Here is a 20,537-nt window from a genome sequence, read left to right as displayed (position 1 = left end):
GAAATAGAAATATTTGGGGTGGGTGGTCATCGGGGCTGGGGCAGTTGTTTGGCTGTTAGTTTTGGACAGAAACTAAACGGAAGGATGATTGTTGCAACTTTTGCGTTAGTTAAGGGATGTTTTTTGTTAACTATAATAATAGAAGGATGTACTTTAGGTTTTGGTCATAGTTTAAGGATGTTTTTAGCCTAAAACTCTCCCAAACCCATTGGAAATCCTCATTTGTGCATTTGAGCCCATATAATATCATCACCATACTAAATAGAATATAAGTGAAAGACAACATTAATGAGTGTGTGTGTATATATACACATTTTTTTAGATTTAGTAAGTGTTAAAGCAAAAAGTCCCACAATGGTGGTTAATGAGATAGGTGGACTCCTTATAAAGCTTGGGCAATCCTCCTCACTTCGAGCTAGCTTTTGGGGTGTGAGTTAGGCTCAAGACCTAATTTAATATGGTATCAGAGCAGGCAAAGGTCCTGAGATCGAATTTCACCGCCACCCAAATCAAAAAGAATTTCCACGTGCTTGGCCCATGAAATTTTTAAGCCCGCACGTGAGGGGGCGTGTTGAGAATATAATTAAATAATAAAAGTGTGCACTCTCTAACAGTTTAAGCTTTTAGATGAGATAGTCATACGCTTCAACATGGTATCAGAGCAGGGTCCAAAAAATCAAAAAATGCCCACACCAGATGCCAAGCATTGGGCGTGAGGTGGGTCAAAAATTGCCCAAATTGCCCACGCACCAGATGCTAAGCACTGGCCGCGAGGTGGGGTGTTAAAGCAAAAAGTCCCACAATAGTGGTTAATGAGATGGGTGGACTCCTTATAAGGCTTGGGCAATCCTCCTCCCTTCGAGCTAGCTTTTGGGGTGTGAGTTAGGCTCAAGACCTAATTTAACAATAAGAATATTATTAACAAGAGCATTAACTAGCCTGTATGCAAAATGTATACCAAAAGCAAAAAGTGGAAAATCATACAAAAATACATGATTTTCTACGAAAGCCACCCTAATCATCTATAAAAGGAACTTCATGGATGCACCAAAAAGAAATTAGGGAAAGAGGTTATTTCAGTGTACAAAATCTCTCTCTATCACATCAAAAGCTCTCTTATTCCTCCCTCTCCATATGGTCCACATCAGTGCAAAGGTGCAACTTCCCATGCCCTTCATTTCCACCTCCGTCTTCTACAAACCCAGCTAAACATTGTCTCTTTCACAGTTCTCGGCATTACCCACTCAAAACCAAACCATTTCATTAGCTCCCCACATAACGAAGATGCTACCCGGCAATGTAAGAGTAGGTGATCTACATCTTCCCCTGATCCTTTGCACATGAAGCACTAACTAACACAATTGATCTCTCTCTTCCTCAAGTTCTCCGTTGTCAAGATCACCCCACCCCCGTGGCTAACCATGTGAAGAAGCACACCTTACTTGGTACTCTAGGGATCCATATCGAGGTATGTGGGAAAACAATCTCCTCTCTCACCAAAAGCTTCCCATAACAGGACTTAACAAAAAACACTCCATTTCCCCCACTTCCTATTTCTAAACATCCACAACCCATAGTAACTTTGTTGGTGGAGGAATGTCCTAAATTGCTTTTAAGTTGATAAAGGAGGAACTTCCTAAATTGTTTCAAATTGTAAGATACTCAAAACCAAGAATCATACCATATAGAGAAGGCAACTCATGAACATCATATTTATGAAGAAAAAAAAATTGTCCATTCCTTGAATTTTATAAGAGAGCAAATTTCCTTTTTGTACTCTCTGCATCCTCTTGATGGCCTATCAGTGATATATTGACTTTACCCCTTAAAAGAACAAAAAGGATTCTTGTTACAAAAATGGACTTTGACCATAATTCAACCCTAAAACCTATCTCACGAGGTAAGTATCACGCGAGAATGTATAAGAAGACTATAACACATTCCCCCAACCAATTTGGGGATATTCTCACACTCTCCGCGTGTCCAATTTTGGACAATTTGGAGAGTGGATAACATAAAAGGGGGCCCAACACTGGATAACCAAAGAATAGGTATAGGTCTACCTCTAATACCAGGATAAGAAAATGGACCTTGAACCTACTAAACCTCAAAAGCCAGTTCATGATGTGAGGGGATTGTACAATACCCTATAACAGAACTACAGCTCATTCTCTCAATCAATGAGCAAGAAACATCTCTGTTTGATTAACCAAAAAAATAGTTAGAAAGGAAGTTGCAGCAGTGGACACCCTGAAAAGAGACAGAAATTGGAAGACGGAGAAATCCATAGACAAAGAACTATGAAGCTCTAATATGACATGTCAAGTATACCTCCAAAATGGAAGGATGTGTACACCTCAGGAATCCTAGAAAGGCAGTTCTCAGAGAATACTGAATGCTGGCAGCATGTCCACCCTTTGTCATCTCAAAGTTTGGATCAAAATCAAGCAATGCTGATAAAATGCGGTTATAATGGATAGGTCGCCTCCTTGCTATAACTGCCAAACTGAAAACAATAGTAAGAGTTATCAGATCAAGTATAAAGCAAGACAAATAAATAATACAAGTCAAAGATGAAATGATTAATTATGAACACATATTCAAGGGGGGAGCAAATAGAAAAGAAAACAAACTGACATTATGAAACAAGGTTACAATTTCACCTCAATAATCTACCACAGATGAACTACTTTTCAAACATAGAGAACTACCAATTTATTTTAGTTGTCCACTTTTAATAACAAAACTAACAAATGCACCACTGTGGTTTATCATAAGCAGGCAGCAGGCAGCAGGCAGCAGGCAAAGTAACCTATAAGTTACAAAACAAAATTTACCATGATACCCAGCCCAAAAGATATTTTTACGTGTTATCCCAACCCAGAAATAAGCACAGATAAGACCTACTAGTCTAGTGGCACCAAAGTAGCATTTTCTTAGGATAAAGTATCCTCAGACCAGCATACAAGTTCATTATTTAACTCTTTACCATCATCAATTTTACGTTTGATAATGTTTGATCGTAGAGAAAACAGTTGGCTTCTCTACTAGTCTACTCGATGCCAGCTGTTGCAGTATTTGGATAGAGAAAAATTGCAGAAGATCACAAATCAAAAGAAATTGCAAAAAAATCCAATCAGAAGATATCACTAATAACTCTAGTCAAGGAAATCCTTGAAATTGTTAAAGGCAGTATGGGAAGATGGAGGTATAGGCAAAAGAGAAATTGAGACATACTGGAAGTTCAGTTAAACGGATAATTTGAATAGGAAAAGTTAACTTTTAGCTTGGGATGCACTTGTAAGCTGTACTCTATTATTTTTTATCCTTCTACTAGCACACATTTTTCTCAAGCAAAAACTACCTGAGCAATATCCATGTCCATATCTTCTTGAGATAAGTAACACTCCATCAAAGAGACGTTTTTACACAAGATCAAGTACGAATTACTGCTATCTGACCAATTTGAAAGGCTAACCACAACACAGTTTTGCTATTCCTTATACCCTAAATGCCTTGGGAAAGAACCACGCAGTAAGATGTTGAGTTGGGAGAGAAGATGTTAAAGAAGGGAATAGGATTGTTATATTGCGCACATAAACAACAAAAAACACCCAGTGAAATCCCATAGGTGGGGTCCGGGGAGGTAGAGTGTACACAGATCTTAACCCTACCTCATGGAGGTAGAGTGTACGCAGACCTTACCCCTACCTCATGGAGGTAGAAGAGTTGTTTCCGAAAGACTCTCGGTTCAAGTATCGCATATCAAAGAAAGTGACGGAAAAAAACATACAAATACTACACACATCATACGAGATAAAAATGTGTCCATCATACTCTATTACAAAATCACGTCTTGGACACATTGCATGCTAATTATACCACTACACATTAAGGAACCTTAATATGCATACCTCTAAGGTTACATTATTCACTAAGAAGTAGAAATATAAACCCCTTCGTGTTTTCAACAGATCCATACTCAATCACAACCACTATATTTGTCTATTCTTTTACAAGTACAACATCTATTTATGACATATTACTATAAAGCAGCAGGAGACGTCAAACACAAACCCATAAGTAATTCCATATCTTCAGATATTATACAGCAAGATGGTCCCTCTATTAGAATATTAGAGTTGAGAGGTTCACCGGAAAAACTAGATCTGTTACAACAATGGTCAAGTAACATCCAGTGACCACGAACAATCCCAATTGAAGTTTAACTTCAAACCAGGCATACCAGAACCAAACTTTGGCTCGCTACTGCAAACGAAATCACAATATACACTGACCAGTGTTGGCATATAGACTAAATCATGTCACCATTTTCGCTACCCTATTTGCAGGTGGGGATCATTCAGTTATTGCATTGGTCAAAAGATCCATCCACTAGAATCAGATGTAAGGAAACCAAACAGCTTTATTATTGCAACAGATATTGTGTAGTATCAAACAAATATCTGAGATATGGAGAAAGATGAAGCTCAACTCTATAAGGATTTCAGCTAACTCTTCTGTTAAAAAATAGGAAAGAAAACTAAATGGCATGATCAACATTTTACTCGCTGAAGCACTTCGTACTAGAGAATGTACATCAAACTTTAGCTCGAAGAAATTTCACATGTTTTTGCTTTTGAGTATACACGCATTGTTTCTTGATGCAAGATATTTTCACAAGATCAGCACTAATCGCACTCTCTTGAACAAATTCTGAGCATGCAATTAGCAAACGTAAATCCCTACCAAAGACAATCTGCTGCAAGAGAGAAAGCAGTCCATGAAGTGAAAGATGTCAAAATACTAGGTTGATACTTGACAATGATAGTTCATTAAATTTTCTTCAAACATTAATTTCATTGTATATTAGCAAATAAGGTAAAACAGGAAACTGGAGGTGCAGTGTGTCTCTCTCTGTGTGTGTACAAACACTTTCAGGGTATGTGTGTGTGTGTCTATATATATACACACACAGAGAGTTAATCAGTTATTACGTCTCCATGGAAATAAAACGTCCTAAGCAAAAGAAGATTATCAGCAGAAATCCTAAATCTACAAGAATATCAAAACCAGGGCACTCTAAAACCATACTATGTAGTCAATTGGCTATGTCAACCAACTACCACCCACAAAAGCCATTTTCTTCATCCCCTGAACTCATGTCATCCTTTAAAACAAAGCAAGCATGAATTCTAAAGCTTGCTATGAACTTGATTTTAGAAATATCCTGACTGTGAGCCACACCATTAATAATTTGATCAGACCAATCACCCAAAATAAATACAAATGTGCATCAAAGAGTACACCATATCAGCTATGTTACCTAGGAGAAGATAAGCCACAAAAACAATCACAAAAGGTCAACAAAGGGACAGCTGGGTGATTTGCGGCATAGGAGTAAGAAACAGAGATCAGAGGATCCTAATCCAACTACAATACTCAGTGTAAGCCCATCACCTTCAATCTAGGTGGACCGGATTACCTAGCTACTAGACTTGTGAGCTGTAGCAAATAGCTCGGAGGATCTATTTCAACCCCACTAGATTCGGATTCAACTGACCATAGCTTATCCTATATTGATTACGACAACTAGGCTCGTGTTTTTCTGGGCACAACCATCATAATTAAGAAAAGATGCATTCAAGTAAACACAGTGGTCAAGTGTTAAAACGATATGTTTATGCAACCTTTAGAATACCCGACACTTACAAATGGCAAGTTGCCAGCAAAACCAGAACGAAAGATGAGAAGCACAGAATAATCTATGTACAAACATGCAACATTTTTTTCAAATGTCTTCTGCGTAATGCTAAGCGTCTGGATGACAATTATCTGGAACATTGTCCTAGCACAACTTAACAAGATCTTGTTCCATATTTCATACATCAAGTTTCAAATGCTCAATCAACCAGCTCAAACTTCAATACATTTAAAACATGAATTTGAGCATCTTTTTTCATCTGAAACTATAATGGGGACAACTTCTTAGAATTGGTAGTTGTTGCCTTATCAAATAAGCGCAATAAGCTTCAGTTAATCATCCTCAATTTATACTTGTTACATGCATGATGTCAAGGAGATGTTAAGACAATACTGTGCTACCCTACTATCCAACTAAATGGAAGTACGGTGTTTCATCTTTGAAAGCAGCTAGATAAAACATTTCTAATGGTAAGAGAAAGGGCTTTAAAGTTTAAACAAGTACAACATCACAATATGTCAGAATTTGTCATTCCAAAGAAAAAGGAGACCAGAACAGAATGTCCCAATGTTGATGAATGTGCTCATCCTGAAGAAAAGAGTTGCCCTGCTAAACTTGGCAACCATTCCTTCACAATTAATAGCAACCAAGACACTGAAGCAATATAACGACGTGCTCATAAAAGCAGGGAATTCCAACAGAACATAACAATCTACATGCAGCCTTCCCCAGAGTATTGGATTTCTCATTCAAAAACCAGTTAGCTTTTCATCTGTTTCTGATTTCAAAATCCATTGAGTAGAAAAGTTTTAATGAACACTTTGCTTATTTATCATTGATAATCATGTAGTTTTGTTTGAAACAATGCAAAGAGACAACATATTTGCTGGATATGCTCATGCTACAGCAGCTCCAGTATATACATATCACTTGGTAATACACAATCCATGCTTGGGAGGAATTTAATTATTTGACAAGATGAAGAAAAAGTGATCATACCACAGAAACAGTATCACCAATTTCTAAGTTCAAAATCAATGTGAAACACAGCATGTCATCCAGTAAACTTGACAATGTAACAGCAGCAAAAAGAAAACAGAAGTAAGAACAGAAGGTTTATCCAGGGGGAAAACCCTGTTGAAAATTAGATTATCTGGGTAATAAGAAGTGTGTCAATGTTACAGAAAATAGCAATACATTATCAAACAATACTTGAAGTGTCAGACACTACAAGGTAATGATGTCGTATGTACAATTTAAGAGATCAAAAATTTGCTAAACTTTAATGTTGTCTTCGAAATGTACAATGCTTGGTTAATAACTTGTCCAAACAGTTCTTATCCCAAATGGCGTGACAAATTTATCCACCGCTTAATCTGCCTACGATCTGTCAATCTTGTGGAAATCAGCTAACTTTTACATCTGTTATCTGAACCATCAGTTCAGCATTCCAAGCAAAATGCCATTTTAACTCCACGTTAAAAAGCTGGGCTCATGCTGCAATAACAGCAAAAATAAGCAGTTGAACTTGAACTACAGCTATTACCAAGCATCTGTCAACTCTCCATAAATTCAAAGTAATAAATCAAACAGCAGTCACTGCCAAAATTTTGGAGTCAGAAGTCTTATTTGGCTGGGGCAATATGGGATTTACTGAGAGATTATGACAAAGGATCATCAGAGTAAATTTTTCTGGCAAACTTAACAAAAAATTTCTGGCAAACTTAACGAAAACTTTTGGCAGAGATCACTGCCATAGTTGCCAGTTACTGTCATAAAATAATAACAAAACTTCATCAGCTACCGTAATAATCCCAAATAGACAAATTATCTAATTTTCACATAACAGTCACTTAAGAAATAAGTTTGTATGTCTTGTTGATGAAAGCAACCAGTAACACCTCTCAAACAACTATAGTAGGAAAATATCAACACACCAATTACTCATGTAGTTGTTAGTCTAACATAAACAATGACTAGAACCCTACAACATGATCTCGCTTAATCATATTTATACTCTTATTTTGACATTACACGAATAATAATAGTAGAGTTAAAATTAAATAATAGGATAAGAAAAAACTTACCATAAAATAGAGTTAAAAGTTAGCCTCCCAAAGGTTGTTGAGATTATTTAGAGATGACATGTGACACTTAATAGTGATAGATAATAAAGTAGCACGCATATAAAGTACATAACTGAATAAGATCCCTAGAAAGTTGACAATTTTAAGACGGACAAAAGGGAAGTCGTATGATTTCTTTGAGATAAGGGAGTAACATGGTATTTTAATGTACATCTTAAGCAGGTGATTTATTCTTCTTTTTTTGGATGAAGTGAGTCGTTCCATTATTTTTTTTGGGTGAAGTTATTAAAATGCATTAGAAAGGCATCAAGGAAATGCCTAAGTAACAGCTAAACAGTAAGGTGTTCCATTAATAGGCATCCAAAAGATGCAAAAGTAGGTGATTTTCTTCTTATTTGTCTAAGGTTTTGTTGATACAGTTACCCGGTACCTATACTGGTGGGAGCTAAGAGTAGTGAAGGTGCGCAAGCTGATAGAGACACCACTGCTATCAAAAAATATACACTTCAAGTATCATGAAATCAAAATAATAAACATGTTCTTGCTTTATTTCCACTAATGTATTTTAGATCTGTAATGTATCCATTTTTCTTGACTTGAAAAGTGTTTTTATATTAAAATGAAATTAGCATCATCATAAAAATAAGTTAATAATAATAATATTAATAATAATAATAGTAATAATAATAATAATAATGATAGCAATAACAACAACAATAATAATAATAACAACAACAATGACAATTCTTGTCCAGAAAAAAATCAAAGAAAGACAGATAAAAATACAGGAACCAGAGTAAGTCCATCTAGCCAAATTACATACACAAGTTCTGGTGTCAAATGTATTTGACTTGAAAAGATACTCCAACTTAACATACATAATATAAAAAGTTAACAAAAAGAAAGCTTTCGAGTGTATTACCATCTTATCAGAAACCAAAAGAAAACATTTTTATAACAAGATCACAATGATATTGACGACACACCCACCTTTAAGATCAAAAATTTTCGTAAGGAAAAATAACAGCCCATGTGTATGCAATTCTTAGTAGAAAACTCTACACAAACAAGGTGATAATACCAGTATGAACAATGGACCTGCTCAACTGGTAAAGCATAAACATGCAGTATACCATTCTAGGAAATTACTAAAAGATCGACCCTGCACTGTAGTTTCAACTTGGCTACATGCTTTAACACCCATTTAAATTTCTTCTAATGTTTTTCGCGAAGGTCCTAAAACATTAAACAGGGGCCTACTGTTCACACTGTTGGATATACTGGTATGCATTCTTATTTTCTTAGTGACCTTATTCCCTCCCTCAGCTCACTTCTTTCACAATACAACAGCACTGGATTTACAGATGTGAGTTAAGATTAATGATCTGGCATAAATTTAGAATCTGCCCTGTCTAATAATATAAGCAGTTGCTTCCATAAAAGTTTTTGTTCTCTTTTGAGTTGCTTCCATTACCGTAACAACTTTTTAAGTTTGAATGATAAAGAGGAATACAAGAAATTTAGAATATAGTTACACAATCACAGATGAAACACAGACAAGTTTGCTCCGAGATCAAAACATGACTTTTGCCTATCACCCTGAAGTACAACATAATTCACACATTTCGACACCCAAAATAGGGAGGAGAGAGAAGCTGAGGAAGGATGATTATTTACTAATAATGATGCTAATAAACAATATAAAAGATAAACCTTTCCCTAGGAAGAAAGATAATAATTCAATTATCTTCGTTAGACATGCCTTGTTCTTAAGGAGTCGATCTTTCAAAGCATTTCTTCATGATAAATCATAAATCAAATATCATTTTTGATGTCACACCAACTTGGTGTCAAAATCTATCTACTCAACAAATGTCGAACCAAAAAAAAATATACAGGAACAGATCTTTAACAATTAATATTAGTCCGTGCCCCAAACACCTTGGGGACATTATAGCAGAAAATCTACATAGAGACTCGAAAACCTCCATATAGATAACTTCAAACATGAGAACTGCACTCACAAAGCAGATCTTATTCAAATATGATCCCCTATAATTCTACAAAAAACTTGCATGGCATATGTATGATGTAAAGGAATTACATGTTTCCAAGGTTATCAGCATAATCACAAATAATAGGCACCAACCCCACCCTAACTAGAAACTTATCAGTCAATCTTTCCATAGAAAGCCCCCAATCTGACAATGTGACTCATGCAATTACCTAACTTGTACCGAGACTAGTTTTGTCAAGTCTATTTTCTCAATCTCTATATTCATTCGCAAGAAAGACTCCTCTCCTACAGAAAAGGACAAATCATGCGCAAAAAAGCTTTCAACTAGCTAAAGCCTAGATGAATTTAGAATCATCCTGGAGATCAAACATAGCACTTATCCATATGAATAATACAGATTTTTGTGCAAAACAGATAAAAGCTCACCTATTAATGATGGATATGGTTAGTAAACCAGGGAGAGAACTAGCTGAGTGCAATAAATCCAATAGAGTGCCAACATTATTTTTTGCATCCGATGCAAGTGAAGCTGGATCAAGAACAGGGTGATGACCAACTACCCATGAAATATTAAAAGTCCATCCATGTTTAGCTGCAGATATAAAGAAAAGATAAATCCAAAGCACACACAAAACCACTCAGCAAACAGAAAAAATGGAAGGCAAATTGATGAATATAAAAATCTCATAGTGAAACTTTTCTGATAAGTTACTATATATACTAGTTAATCGTAAAAGATCTCCTGTACTCAGAATCTTCCAGCGTTGAAGTCCTGTAAATAATTACCTTGTGCTCCAGATTTTTCTGAATCACTTGATGTGAAAAGTAGAATATATGTTTCAAGGAACTTCAACACCAGCAATTTTGTACCAATAGGGACTGCCTGTAAAAGAATATCCAAGAAAAGCATGTCATTTGCATATGCCAAACAATTAGCAGAGAGACATCCCTAAAACATATCAGCAAGTCCTGAAAATGAATTTATTTATTCTTCTATTTCCTTTGCTATACCCTCCTGCGCCCAGATATTGACAGGGTGGAAGACAAGAAATAGAAGTCTGGATTAGGAAAGCATTTGGATATATATTTCACAAAGACATCTCATTATTACCAAAATGTAGGTACTTCCAAAACTGGCTACTAAATAAGATTTAAAATATTCTCTGTCCTTAAAGAGAGGGAGAGTGTTACACGTGTGTGACTAGTCATTTCATATATATTAACAAGTCACTGTTTTGTGCCCAAGCTTCATAAAGATGAAACAAACCAGAGAGTTGAGCTAAGCAAGTAACAGGACATTATCTTGCTTACTCTTCCTTCTTTAAAGAGACGACTCCTCCTGTAGTAGCCTAGTAAGTAGTTACATACGGTAAAAAAGATTGTATCTACCGCACCACCCCAAACCAACATAAATAAATAGATGGAGATCAAAGCATCTAAAAAGGGAATTACCCTCTCACCAGAATAGACATATCCGATGGCCAGAAATTCTTGCATAATGTTGAATAACATTCACAAAATATTATTTTTACTTTTTGTATGTTCACAATATATCATGATCCTCTTTTATAGAGTACAAAATATTATGATCTATTTATGTCCAATATGAAGTTTAGTGGAACCACTAACAAGTAAAAACTGAAAATAGTTTACCAAAGGAGAAGAAAAGGGCAAGTTTCAGCAAAACAAATTCCACGTTGCTGTGAAGATGGGTTCAAAAAAATGGGTGATAGCCGAATTGATTACCATAGTTAAGTTCACTAGCCAACAAGTACCCACTACACGAGCAGAACAAGATACCTCAAAAATAACGCCAAAGACAGCATCCTTGAATTTGACCATCCATGTCCAGAGCTCTTCAAGCCACCTTTCAACTATACCGTGCCGCTGAAACTATAATTTATAAAAAAAAGCACTTAGATCTTCGAACGTATTAGGGAAGAAGATAATTGTTGTGAAAGAAGGATAAATTAAACATGTTATAGATGGTATGTCAGAAAGTTCCCAGGGACACGGAGGATAAAACTTAACGAATCAACACTAGTGATTCAATGCATCTTGACACATACTGAACAATTAAGAGAAGGGTTTACTCAGATTAAACTTCTCATGCCAAATTTCCAGCTTTTGTATCAGTATAAGAAAAATCACTGGTCAGTCATCCACACCATACAATATGTATAGTATATGTTAACCACCAACACCCATCTTGCCAAGACCTCTGCATAGCGCTCCAATGGGTTTATGCAGTCCCTGTCAGGCACAACCCTATGCTATTGCTACCACATTATGCTCGCAAGTATTATTTTGAACTTCTTTGGGATATTAATTCCAAGTTCTGAACTACTCATCCTGATCCAAGAAAAAAAAATCTGAACTACTCAAAGTGAACATGTCTGTATTCTCCTCTAACAACCACAAGTAGCCCACATGAACGTCAGAAATCAGACCACTCATTTGTCCCTTGGAACTCCTCCAACAAAGAAATGACAGCAGAGAAACAGTCATCTCATCCGATGGGTATCTTCGCTGTCTTAGAGTGACATTACACAAAATACAGCTGGTAACCCCCCCATAAACATCCAAAATATTTCTATCTTAGCCTTCTATTCAGAATAGGTAATAGTACAAATATAGTTCGAACACATAGCTTAATACCAATAATGACAGAGATGCGATAGAAAATTTAAAGTATCAAATACGAAACCTTGCTCTAAATCAATTGGGGCTCCAGCAAAGCCAAAGCCATTAAGTTCACTGAACCACATAACTGTACAAACTCAAGTTCATTGGAGACTGAAAATTTCGACTTCTATAGAAAATCAGCACCAGAAAAACAGTCTCAATCATCTAACTACATTGTGGATAGTAAAAAAATATAGTTCAAAGACAGCCAAATCCAACAATGACAGAGGTGCTATGAAAGAAATTTTTTGAAGTACCAACAAACAGAACCTTGCTCTACAATCAGGGCTGACTCAACAAGATTGGGGGCCCACTGCCAAACCTTAAAGAAGGGCCCTAATATTTTTTTTAATTCTTTTTTTTTCAAAAAAATAATAATCATATATTTATTTTTTTTGATAACCGAGAAATCCGTCTGTGACCCGCCCTTTGGACCAATCACAGCCTTCTAAACTCGGTGGATAATGGGCCCGCCCCTCTACCCTTCTCCACTTAAATACCAAGCTTCGCTTTGCATGGTGTGGGGCTTGAATAATAATCATGTATATATTTATTTAAAATATATTTTTCTAGCCTTTTTAGCTGTGAAGTCATTAATTATTGTTTTCTAATCGATTTGTTTTAGTAATTCCTTTTCAATTGATAACATAGCTAATGCATTCAATCTCACATTGTTGATCTTAGATAAGATTTTATCAATTTTAGTTTCGAAAAACTTCTTTCGGCCGAGGCAATAGTTACAGGAATTGTAAACATTATTCTATAAGCAATATATGCATTAGGAAAAGAAATAAGTCTTTTTATTTGATTGAGTATTTCCATTAAATCATTATCTTCTACTTATATTATTTCTCTTAATAATAACTAAAACGAGAATATATATACTAACTAACTAAGAATATCAACAATAACAAAATTTCAAGAAAAATTATAAAATAAAGTTAGAATAATAAAACCTGGCTCACGAATTTGATAAGTTGATATAACAATATTGAAATAATGTTGTGTTCTTTCAATATAATGATTGTTTGTTGCACTTCTTAAAATTTTGAAGAAGACACTCAAAAGCAAATTTTGTTCTTTTATAACTTTTAAGCAACAGTAAATCATTTTTTAGGAGAGAGTTCAATATTGAGAATAAAAATAATAAAATAGAGAATAAAAAAGATGAGTATAAGGTAAATAATAATATAAGGTCAAACTTTTAGGAGATAAATAAGGAAACACAATTTTCCACTTAAGAAAATTATTTTCAAAAGATGTTTCATTCCCTTCGAAAAGTGGGGAAAACTAATGGGTTTTTTTTTTTTTTATACTTCTTACATGTTTTTTGTTAATTTGAAAATACATATAATTTTAAGTAATATGTATAAGTATTTTTTTTTAAATTGGGGGACCCCACCAAGCGATGGCTTTAGTGGCCTAGTGGTTAAGACGGCCCTGTCTACAATAAGATTTGATGGAACTTGTCATACAAGGTTATTGAAATAATAACCCGGTAGAAACATCCAAAATGAGAGATAACACAATTGAGTTCACAGAACTTTTTTCCACATAACTGTACAAACTCAAGTTCATTGGAGACTGAAAAGTTGAACTTCTATAGAAAATCAATTATGCAACTATGGCCTCAAATTACTAAGAAGTCTAGAACTGTAAACATAACATCATAAAAAAATGAAGTGACCTAGTGCGCAAGCCTCGCACCGAAGAGACCGAACTTTTTTTGGGATACGAGCTGAAAGTGACCAGAGATCCCCTCAAAAGAATCACAACCATGATTATAATGAACAAGCCTATGTTGGACACGGGCTCAGTCAACGAGCTACAGAAAGAACAAATCATGAACAAGCGTGTAACCTGAGATGATAATTCCTCCAATACGCCACAAAAGATTTTCATGCCAGATATAATTGATTGCTTTGCCACCATAGAATTCATATCTTTTAAGCATGCAAATAATACGGGCATTAATACCAACAAATGTTCCTTTGCTTTCATCCCAACCGCCTCAATTACCCTGACATACGTACAGAATAAAGTTAGAATGATGAACACAACATGGAAAAGAAACAATTACATGTAAATTCAGAATACCAAAAGCACACAAGCACGTCCTTTTACAACCATCTTCTGGCATCAGCTGGTTCCAACTTATTAACTATTGATTGCAACAGCAGGTAATCCTTTTTTTTATTTTACTTTGGTATACCGAACTCCCAAACTCTTGGTTAGAAGTAGATGGCTCAAACAGTAGATCAACCCTCTCATGTCAAGGGAGTAATCAAATTATAGCAGGACTTACCATTTATATATGGAAAAGAAGGTGTCAAGCTGTAATTTTCAATCCTTGTCTATCACAAAATGCAACACCTTCCAAACACATATTAAGTCCTAAATAAGCTTCTAACTCTATTCTAATGCAGATATAAATAACCAATTCAATTACAAACAAAGTCCAACACTTGATTTCCTTAGCTGAAAATGTGATACTAATATTTCGATAAAAAAGTTCAATTGAACTTACTCAATGAGGCATTTGCGTAAGAGACTTTCAGGCGAAGACTGAAGGTCAATTAAATAAGAGAGAAGCTCGGCAACTTGTGATGGCTCTGCCGATAACAATACATCTTTCAGTTGCTTCAACGAAGATAGTTTTACTGCCAAATCACCGTGGTTGTTAGCGGACGCGAGTAGCGGTAGAGCTTGCTCCCGAATCGGCCCAGCCATGTTAAGGTCTCTTGACAAAAACAATGTGTAGCTAGGGTTTACTTATACTTAGGGTTTTGAATAAACCGGAGTAAAAACCGAAACTTCACCGTCCTCCGCCGCCGTGTTGGAATTCCGCCGGGCCGGACAGAAATACGGATGGAATAGTGCGTTCGCCGGAAGGATAGCTAGCATAAATAGAGATTTGAAAATATTTTTCTGGAATGAAACATGTGCAGGGAGGGATATCAGTTGGGGATTTTGAATTGATTTGTTGAGGAAAATTGGGGCTTGAATCGGTTCAAGTTCATATAAATGGCCACTCGGGCCATAAAATATCATTTTGCAGCCGTATACACTTTTAAAACCATTGTTTAAGATATAATCAGTTTGGCACGATATTTAAAAAGTAATCACACCATGTGATCGAAACAAGAGGGATTGCTAGGATAATAGTACTAATTAGTAATTGATTAGAGTTATGCAAGAATTGGTTACATAAGAATTAATGTATTAGTCTATACCATTTCTAGTTATATATGCATTACTTATTCTACTTTTTATCCTGCATAAAATAATATATAGATTCTCTCGTAACGTATATCATTATCCAAGTATTAGTTATGCGGATTTTAAAATTGCAAATCAAACACCCTATTAATTGTATACACAAACAACTTACTTCTTAACCAACTACCAAATAGAGTATTACTTATGCGAGATTTAATACCAAAAAAACTCACCTTCAAATCAGTTACCAAATGGTCCTTAAGTATCCTTCGTCTTTAATTTTAATGCGTTGTTTCTAAGAAGGGATAAAAAAAAATAGAGATGTACTTTTAAAACTTTAGAACAACATACCTAACGTTCAATTATTGTATGCACAAAATTCATATAGATGACCATGTGACAAAGATGAGATGTTGCGGGGTTTTATTATCCACTAAATCATTTCAATAAAAAAAAAACAACATATTTTTGCACATGTTATGTTCTTTATATCACCACATGGCATTGCAAATTGAATTCTTATTTTTTTAAAGAAAGATTCATCTTCCCTAGTTAATTCAAACACCGTTGATAGTCATTGAAACTTGTTGAAGTGCATATGACTAAGTTAGCACTGTAATATTTTCGAGACTTGGACTCACCATAACATGCCAAGTATAATGTTAAGTCGTCATTATCATTTTTAGTATTTTGACTTTTCTATGAGAAATCAATTTTCAAAAGGAAAAGACATTGTGTGGCGAGAAGAGTAGATAATTTCTCCTTAGTTCCCTTTTCATTACACCATAATTATTCTTTTTATCATTTTAAGGATAATTTTAACGAATAGTTAAGAAGAAAGTAATATCTTTAAGTTTGTAGTACCAAAAAATTAGAAGATAAATGGGGGTTAAAGTTTAATATATTTTACCTTAATTATACCTTTCTGCGATTTGATGTTGTCATATTGATATATTATTTACAAATTGAAGAAAAACTAAATAAAGATTTAGAGAAAACACACAAGAAATATGAAAAAAATTGACCTTGAAGATATGTATTATTCAATACTTTGCTAATTTTTCTCTACACAGCTTCTATGCATATATATACAAAAAGTAAAAATTCAACAATATAAATTTAATACTAGAATTGAAAATGTCCAAACGAAAGTTTCCACCTTACTTCATATTTACTCAACATCACAATTTTGAGGAATAAGAAGACAAAAAAAATGAGGAAGAGTGCTTAGAAAGAAATTTATATTTATATATATATTAGAAGAGAGAGTTTGAGACACTTTCAACATGACTGTTTTTTGCCATATTTAGAAAGCTTCAGGGCAATTTGGTCATTGCCCCTTGCTTATTTAGAAGGGACACAACAAAATTGCAAGATAAACTTGCTTAGAAAATTTGTACTTCTTGCTTTGTTATTTGGACCTCAGCAAAAACTCTTTAAAAAGTCCATCATTTTCTATTTATTTACAAACCATGCCTGCCATTAAAGAATATGATGGGTTCTACTTTTTTGTTTTTTCATTAATGTCATAACACATGGGTCCCGCTGAATATTAAGTACTTATTACTTTTTTACTGTCATAAATAAATATTCTTCTTATTTAATTTTATTTGTCTGTTATTTAAGAATATATTTTTTTTTATCTATTCAGTTTCACATTTTAAGAAATATGATTTTTTTTAATTCATATTTTGCTTTCAGCATTAATTACTTATTATTTCTCAAATTATTTTTCAAGATCTAATACTATTAAAGATCAATCAATAAAAATAGTGTGGTAAATAGTTATATCAATTATTATTTTCTAAATTGGTGTGCCAAATTCAAATATGACAAGTAAAAATTAATAAATAAATAAAATAATACATGTTATTAGCTCTTATATTAAAAATATTTTCTTTTATTTCACTTGTTATTGTGATAAATTAAGAAAATTAATTATTTTCAAGTAATTATCTGAAATACTAATAGTTAATTCAAAATTTTACAATATAATTAATAGTTTCAACATGTCAGTTTTTTATCATTAAATGAAAAGATTGTGGGTATTATATTTTTTAATATCAGCTTGCTTGAAAAAAATTGTTATTTCTATATTGTCATGTGGACTGTATCAACATTTTTTTAATCACTCTTTTCAATTAAATTATACATTACGCCTTACCCAGTATTGAAATGCATTAAATTTGTAGATCATTGAACTTTCTAACTCGACAAATGTACAAGATGCTCAACTCTTTTTTTTTTGTTCTAATGAAAATGGTTGTTCTAATGTCTTCCATATAATTTCTCATTTATATCACATGAAAAGTAAATAATTTCATCATTATACCTTTCATTTGAAAACTCAGATTATTATCACTATTAAATTTAGTATTCCTTAAATTTAATATAATTAGGTCATTTACAAAAATGATAATATATATTAATTAAAATTAAATAAATATTATATATTTTTAATTTTGTTCTTATACCAAATTTTATTTTTATTTTACCAAATTAAGAGAAATTTATTTATTTTTTCTTAATATTGACTTTATGATTAAGTAACTATATTAAATACTAATAGTCAAATTTAACTTTCAATGCATAATTAATAAAATTAATATATGATAAATAAATTTCTTATGAGTTATGTCAAGTCAATATGGACCAAGTAAAACGAAATTCAAAGACATATTTATTAAGTCGGGTTCATAACTATATGTTTCAATGTAGAAGATTTTGATAAAATAAAATCTTTAAAGTTAAATTATAATGTTTTTGAAATTTAAATTATTAAAACATATATAATGATTTTATAGAAAAAATACTATCATATAAAATTAAATGAAAAGGATAATAAATTCAACTTTTACCATGATAAGGTTGAAAAATATCTTACTCTTGCTATATTTTATCTCCTTATTTAGAAGTGAGAGTTGGAAAGGACCAACACTGCATTAATACTCTTGTACAACATGCATACAATTTTGTACATTAACTTTTGACTGCATTAATTAGTTATACAACGTGCAAAAAGAATTGTACATTAATAGAAGGACTAACACTAAGGACTAACATTGCAATTATTATTATTACTCATTACCTAGAAGGACTAACATTGCAATTATTATTATTACTCATTACATAGAAGGACTAACATTGCAATTATTATTATTACTCATTACCTAGAAGGACTAACATTGCAATTATTATTATTACCCATTACTCCTTATTAGAATTATTATTACTACTCATTTGGCTCCTTATTAGAGTTGACACTTTAAAGCACGAACACGGCACTACCATGTTGTACACAAAGCATTTCAAATTGTACTATAAAATTAATTGTGCCTCATTAATTGTACATGTGCCTTTCTACATATACAACAACCCACATGAAGAATTAATTTTCTGACAATTTTGGTTATATTTTTCTTTAAAATAATTATTGCCTTGATTTTTATTTTTATTTTTATTTTTAACATTTATTTTTTATTTTAAAAGATTGGAAATTTTATGTTAAAAATTTAAATAATAGAAAAAAGGATTTATTTAACTTTTATCATCATCAATACTACTAATTTATTTGACGTTTTTTCTTAATCTTCATCTCATCATTAATGTTATTTATATAATTTTCTTAAATCACTTATTTTTTCTTTTTTAACTCTTTTATATTTTATTTTACTCTTATTTAAAAATGGGAGTTTGGAGGACCAACATTGCACTAAAGAGTTGGACTAAAAGCTATAGAAATTGTACATTGAGGCCCACCAAAAAGATGAACTAAAGTAACTTCATCTACTTCTACTTTTTCTACACATATTTTTCTTTAATAAAATAATTATTGCCTCCATTTTTTTTTTAATTTTTAACATTTTTTTTTAATTTTAAAACATTGGAAATTTTATGTTAAAAATTTAAGTAATAGAAAAAATGATTTATTTAACTTTTATCATCATCAATACTACTAATTTATTTGGCGTTTTTTCTTAATCTTCATCTCATCATTAATGTTATTTATATAATTTTCTTAAATCACTTATTTTTTCTTTTTTAACTCTTTTATATATATAAAAGTTGGATATGTAAATGATGATGTCACATTTCTTAGAAGCTAAGATTACTATTTATCTAATTTCTCCAAATTTTAAAAAAAAAAAATTAAGATATCATACGCAAATTTATGGTTAAACTTAAACTATTTGATTCTCGAAAAATAAAAAGTCTCACATAAAATGGGACAGACGAAGGATAACTATCAATTAAATTTATTTCACTTTTTATTTTCCATTTTTAACATAATTTTTCAAGTTGGATTTTTAGGAATTCTATAGTAGACCCATTTAAATTTTACTTTTTTGTTTTAAATTAGAGGACTTGGCCGCACTTCGCGCGATCATTTAAATTAAATATTTTTGATTAATTTTGTATTTACTTTGTTGTTTAATCGTAATATTATTATTTGTCTTAATAATATGAAGATTGTGAAAAAAAATAAAGTTTCACAAATTTTACATCTATTAAATGAGAAAGAATATATTTTTTATCAAATAAGTTAAAATATATTTGCTAATAACAAATTCTTCCATTGCATGAAGTTCATCCTTTAATATATAATATATATTTCGGTCTACCATTCTCCTTAAATGTCTAAGAAATATCTCATAATGTCAAATAAGACTGTAATACTCCCTCTGTCCTTAATTACTTGTCCACTTTTAAATTTACACATTTATTAAGAAATCAATTAATGACATAGTGAGTTTATTAATTTACCCCTATTAATTATGAAGTAGATGAAAAGTTCTGCAATTTTCAAAATAATTAGTCATTTAAT

General features: G+C 32.8%; 1 protein-coding gene across 1 annotated transcript in view; it reads right to left on the bottom strand.

Moving 5' to 3' along the window:
• LOC125840802 (uncharacterized) overlaps positions 1-15,435 on the bottom strand; it is a 33,901-nt gene extending 18,466 nt beyond the window's left edge. The window contains exons 1-6 of the mRNA XM_049519773.1: positions 15,021-15,435; positions 14,354-14,513; positions 11,609-11,701; positions 10,595-10,691; positions 10,235-10,400; positions 2,332-2,506 (exon numbers count right to left, since the gene is read on the bottom strand). Coding sequence (XP_049375730.1) covers positions 2,332-2,506; positions 10,235-10,400; positions 10,595-10,691; positions 11,609-11,701; positions 14,354-14,513; positions 15,021-15,223 — 894 coding nt within the window. The 5' untranslated portion in view covers positions 15,224-15,435. The remainder of the gene's footprint in view (positions 1-2,331; positions 2,507-10,234; positions 10,401-10,594; positions 10,692-11,608; positions 11,702-14,353; positions 14,514-15,020) is intronic.
• Between the last annotated feature and the right edge of the window lie 5,102 nt (positions 15,436-20,537).

This window comes from Solanum verrucosum, unplaced genomic scaffold, assembly GCF_900185275.1.
Source record: "Solanum verrucosum unplaced genomic scaffold, falcon-dt-bn FXZP01000283.1, whole genome shotgun sequence".
Lineage (NCBI taxonomy): Eukaryota > Viridiplantae > Streptophyta > Magnoliopsida > Solanales > Solanaceae > Solanum > Solanum verrucosum.
Note: the sequence above shows the minus strand (reverse complement) of the source record. Positions and strands in the feature narration are given on the sequence as shown.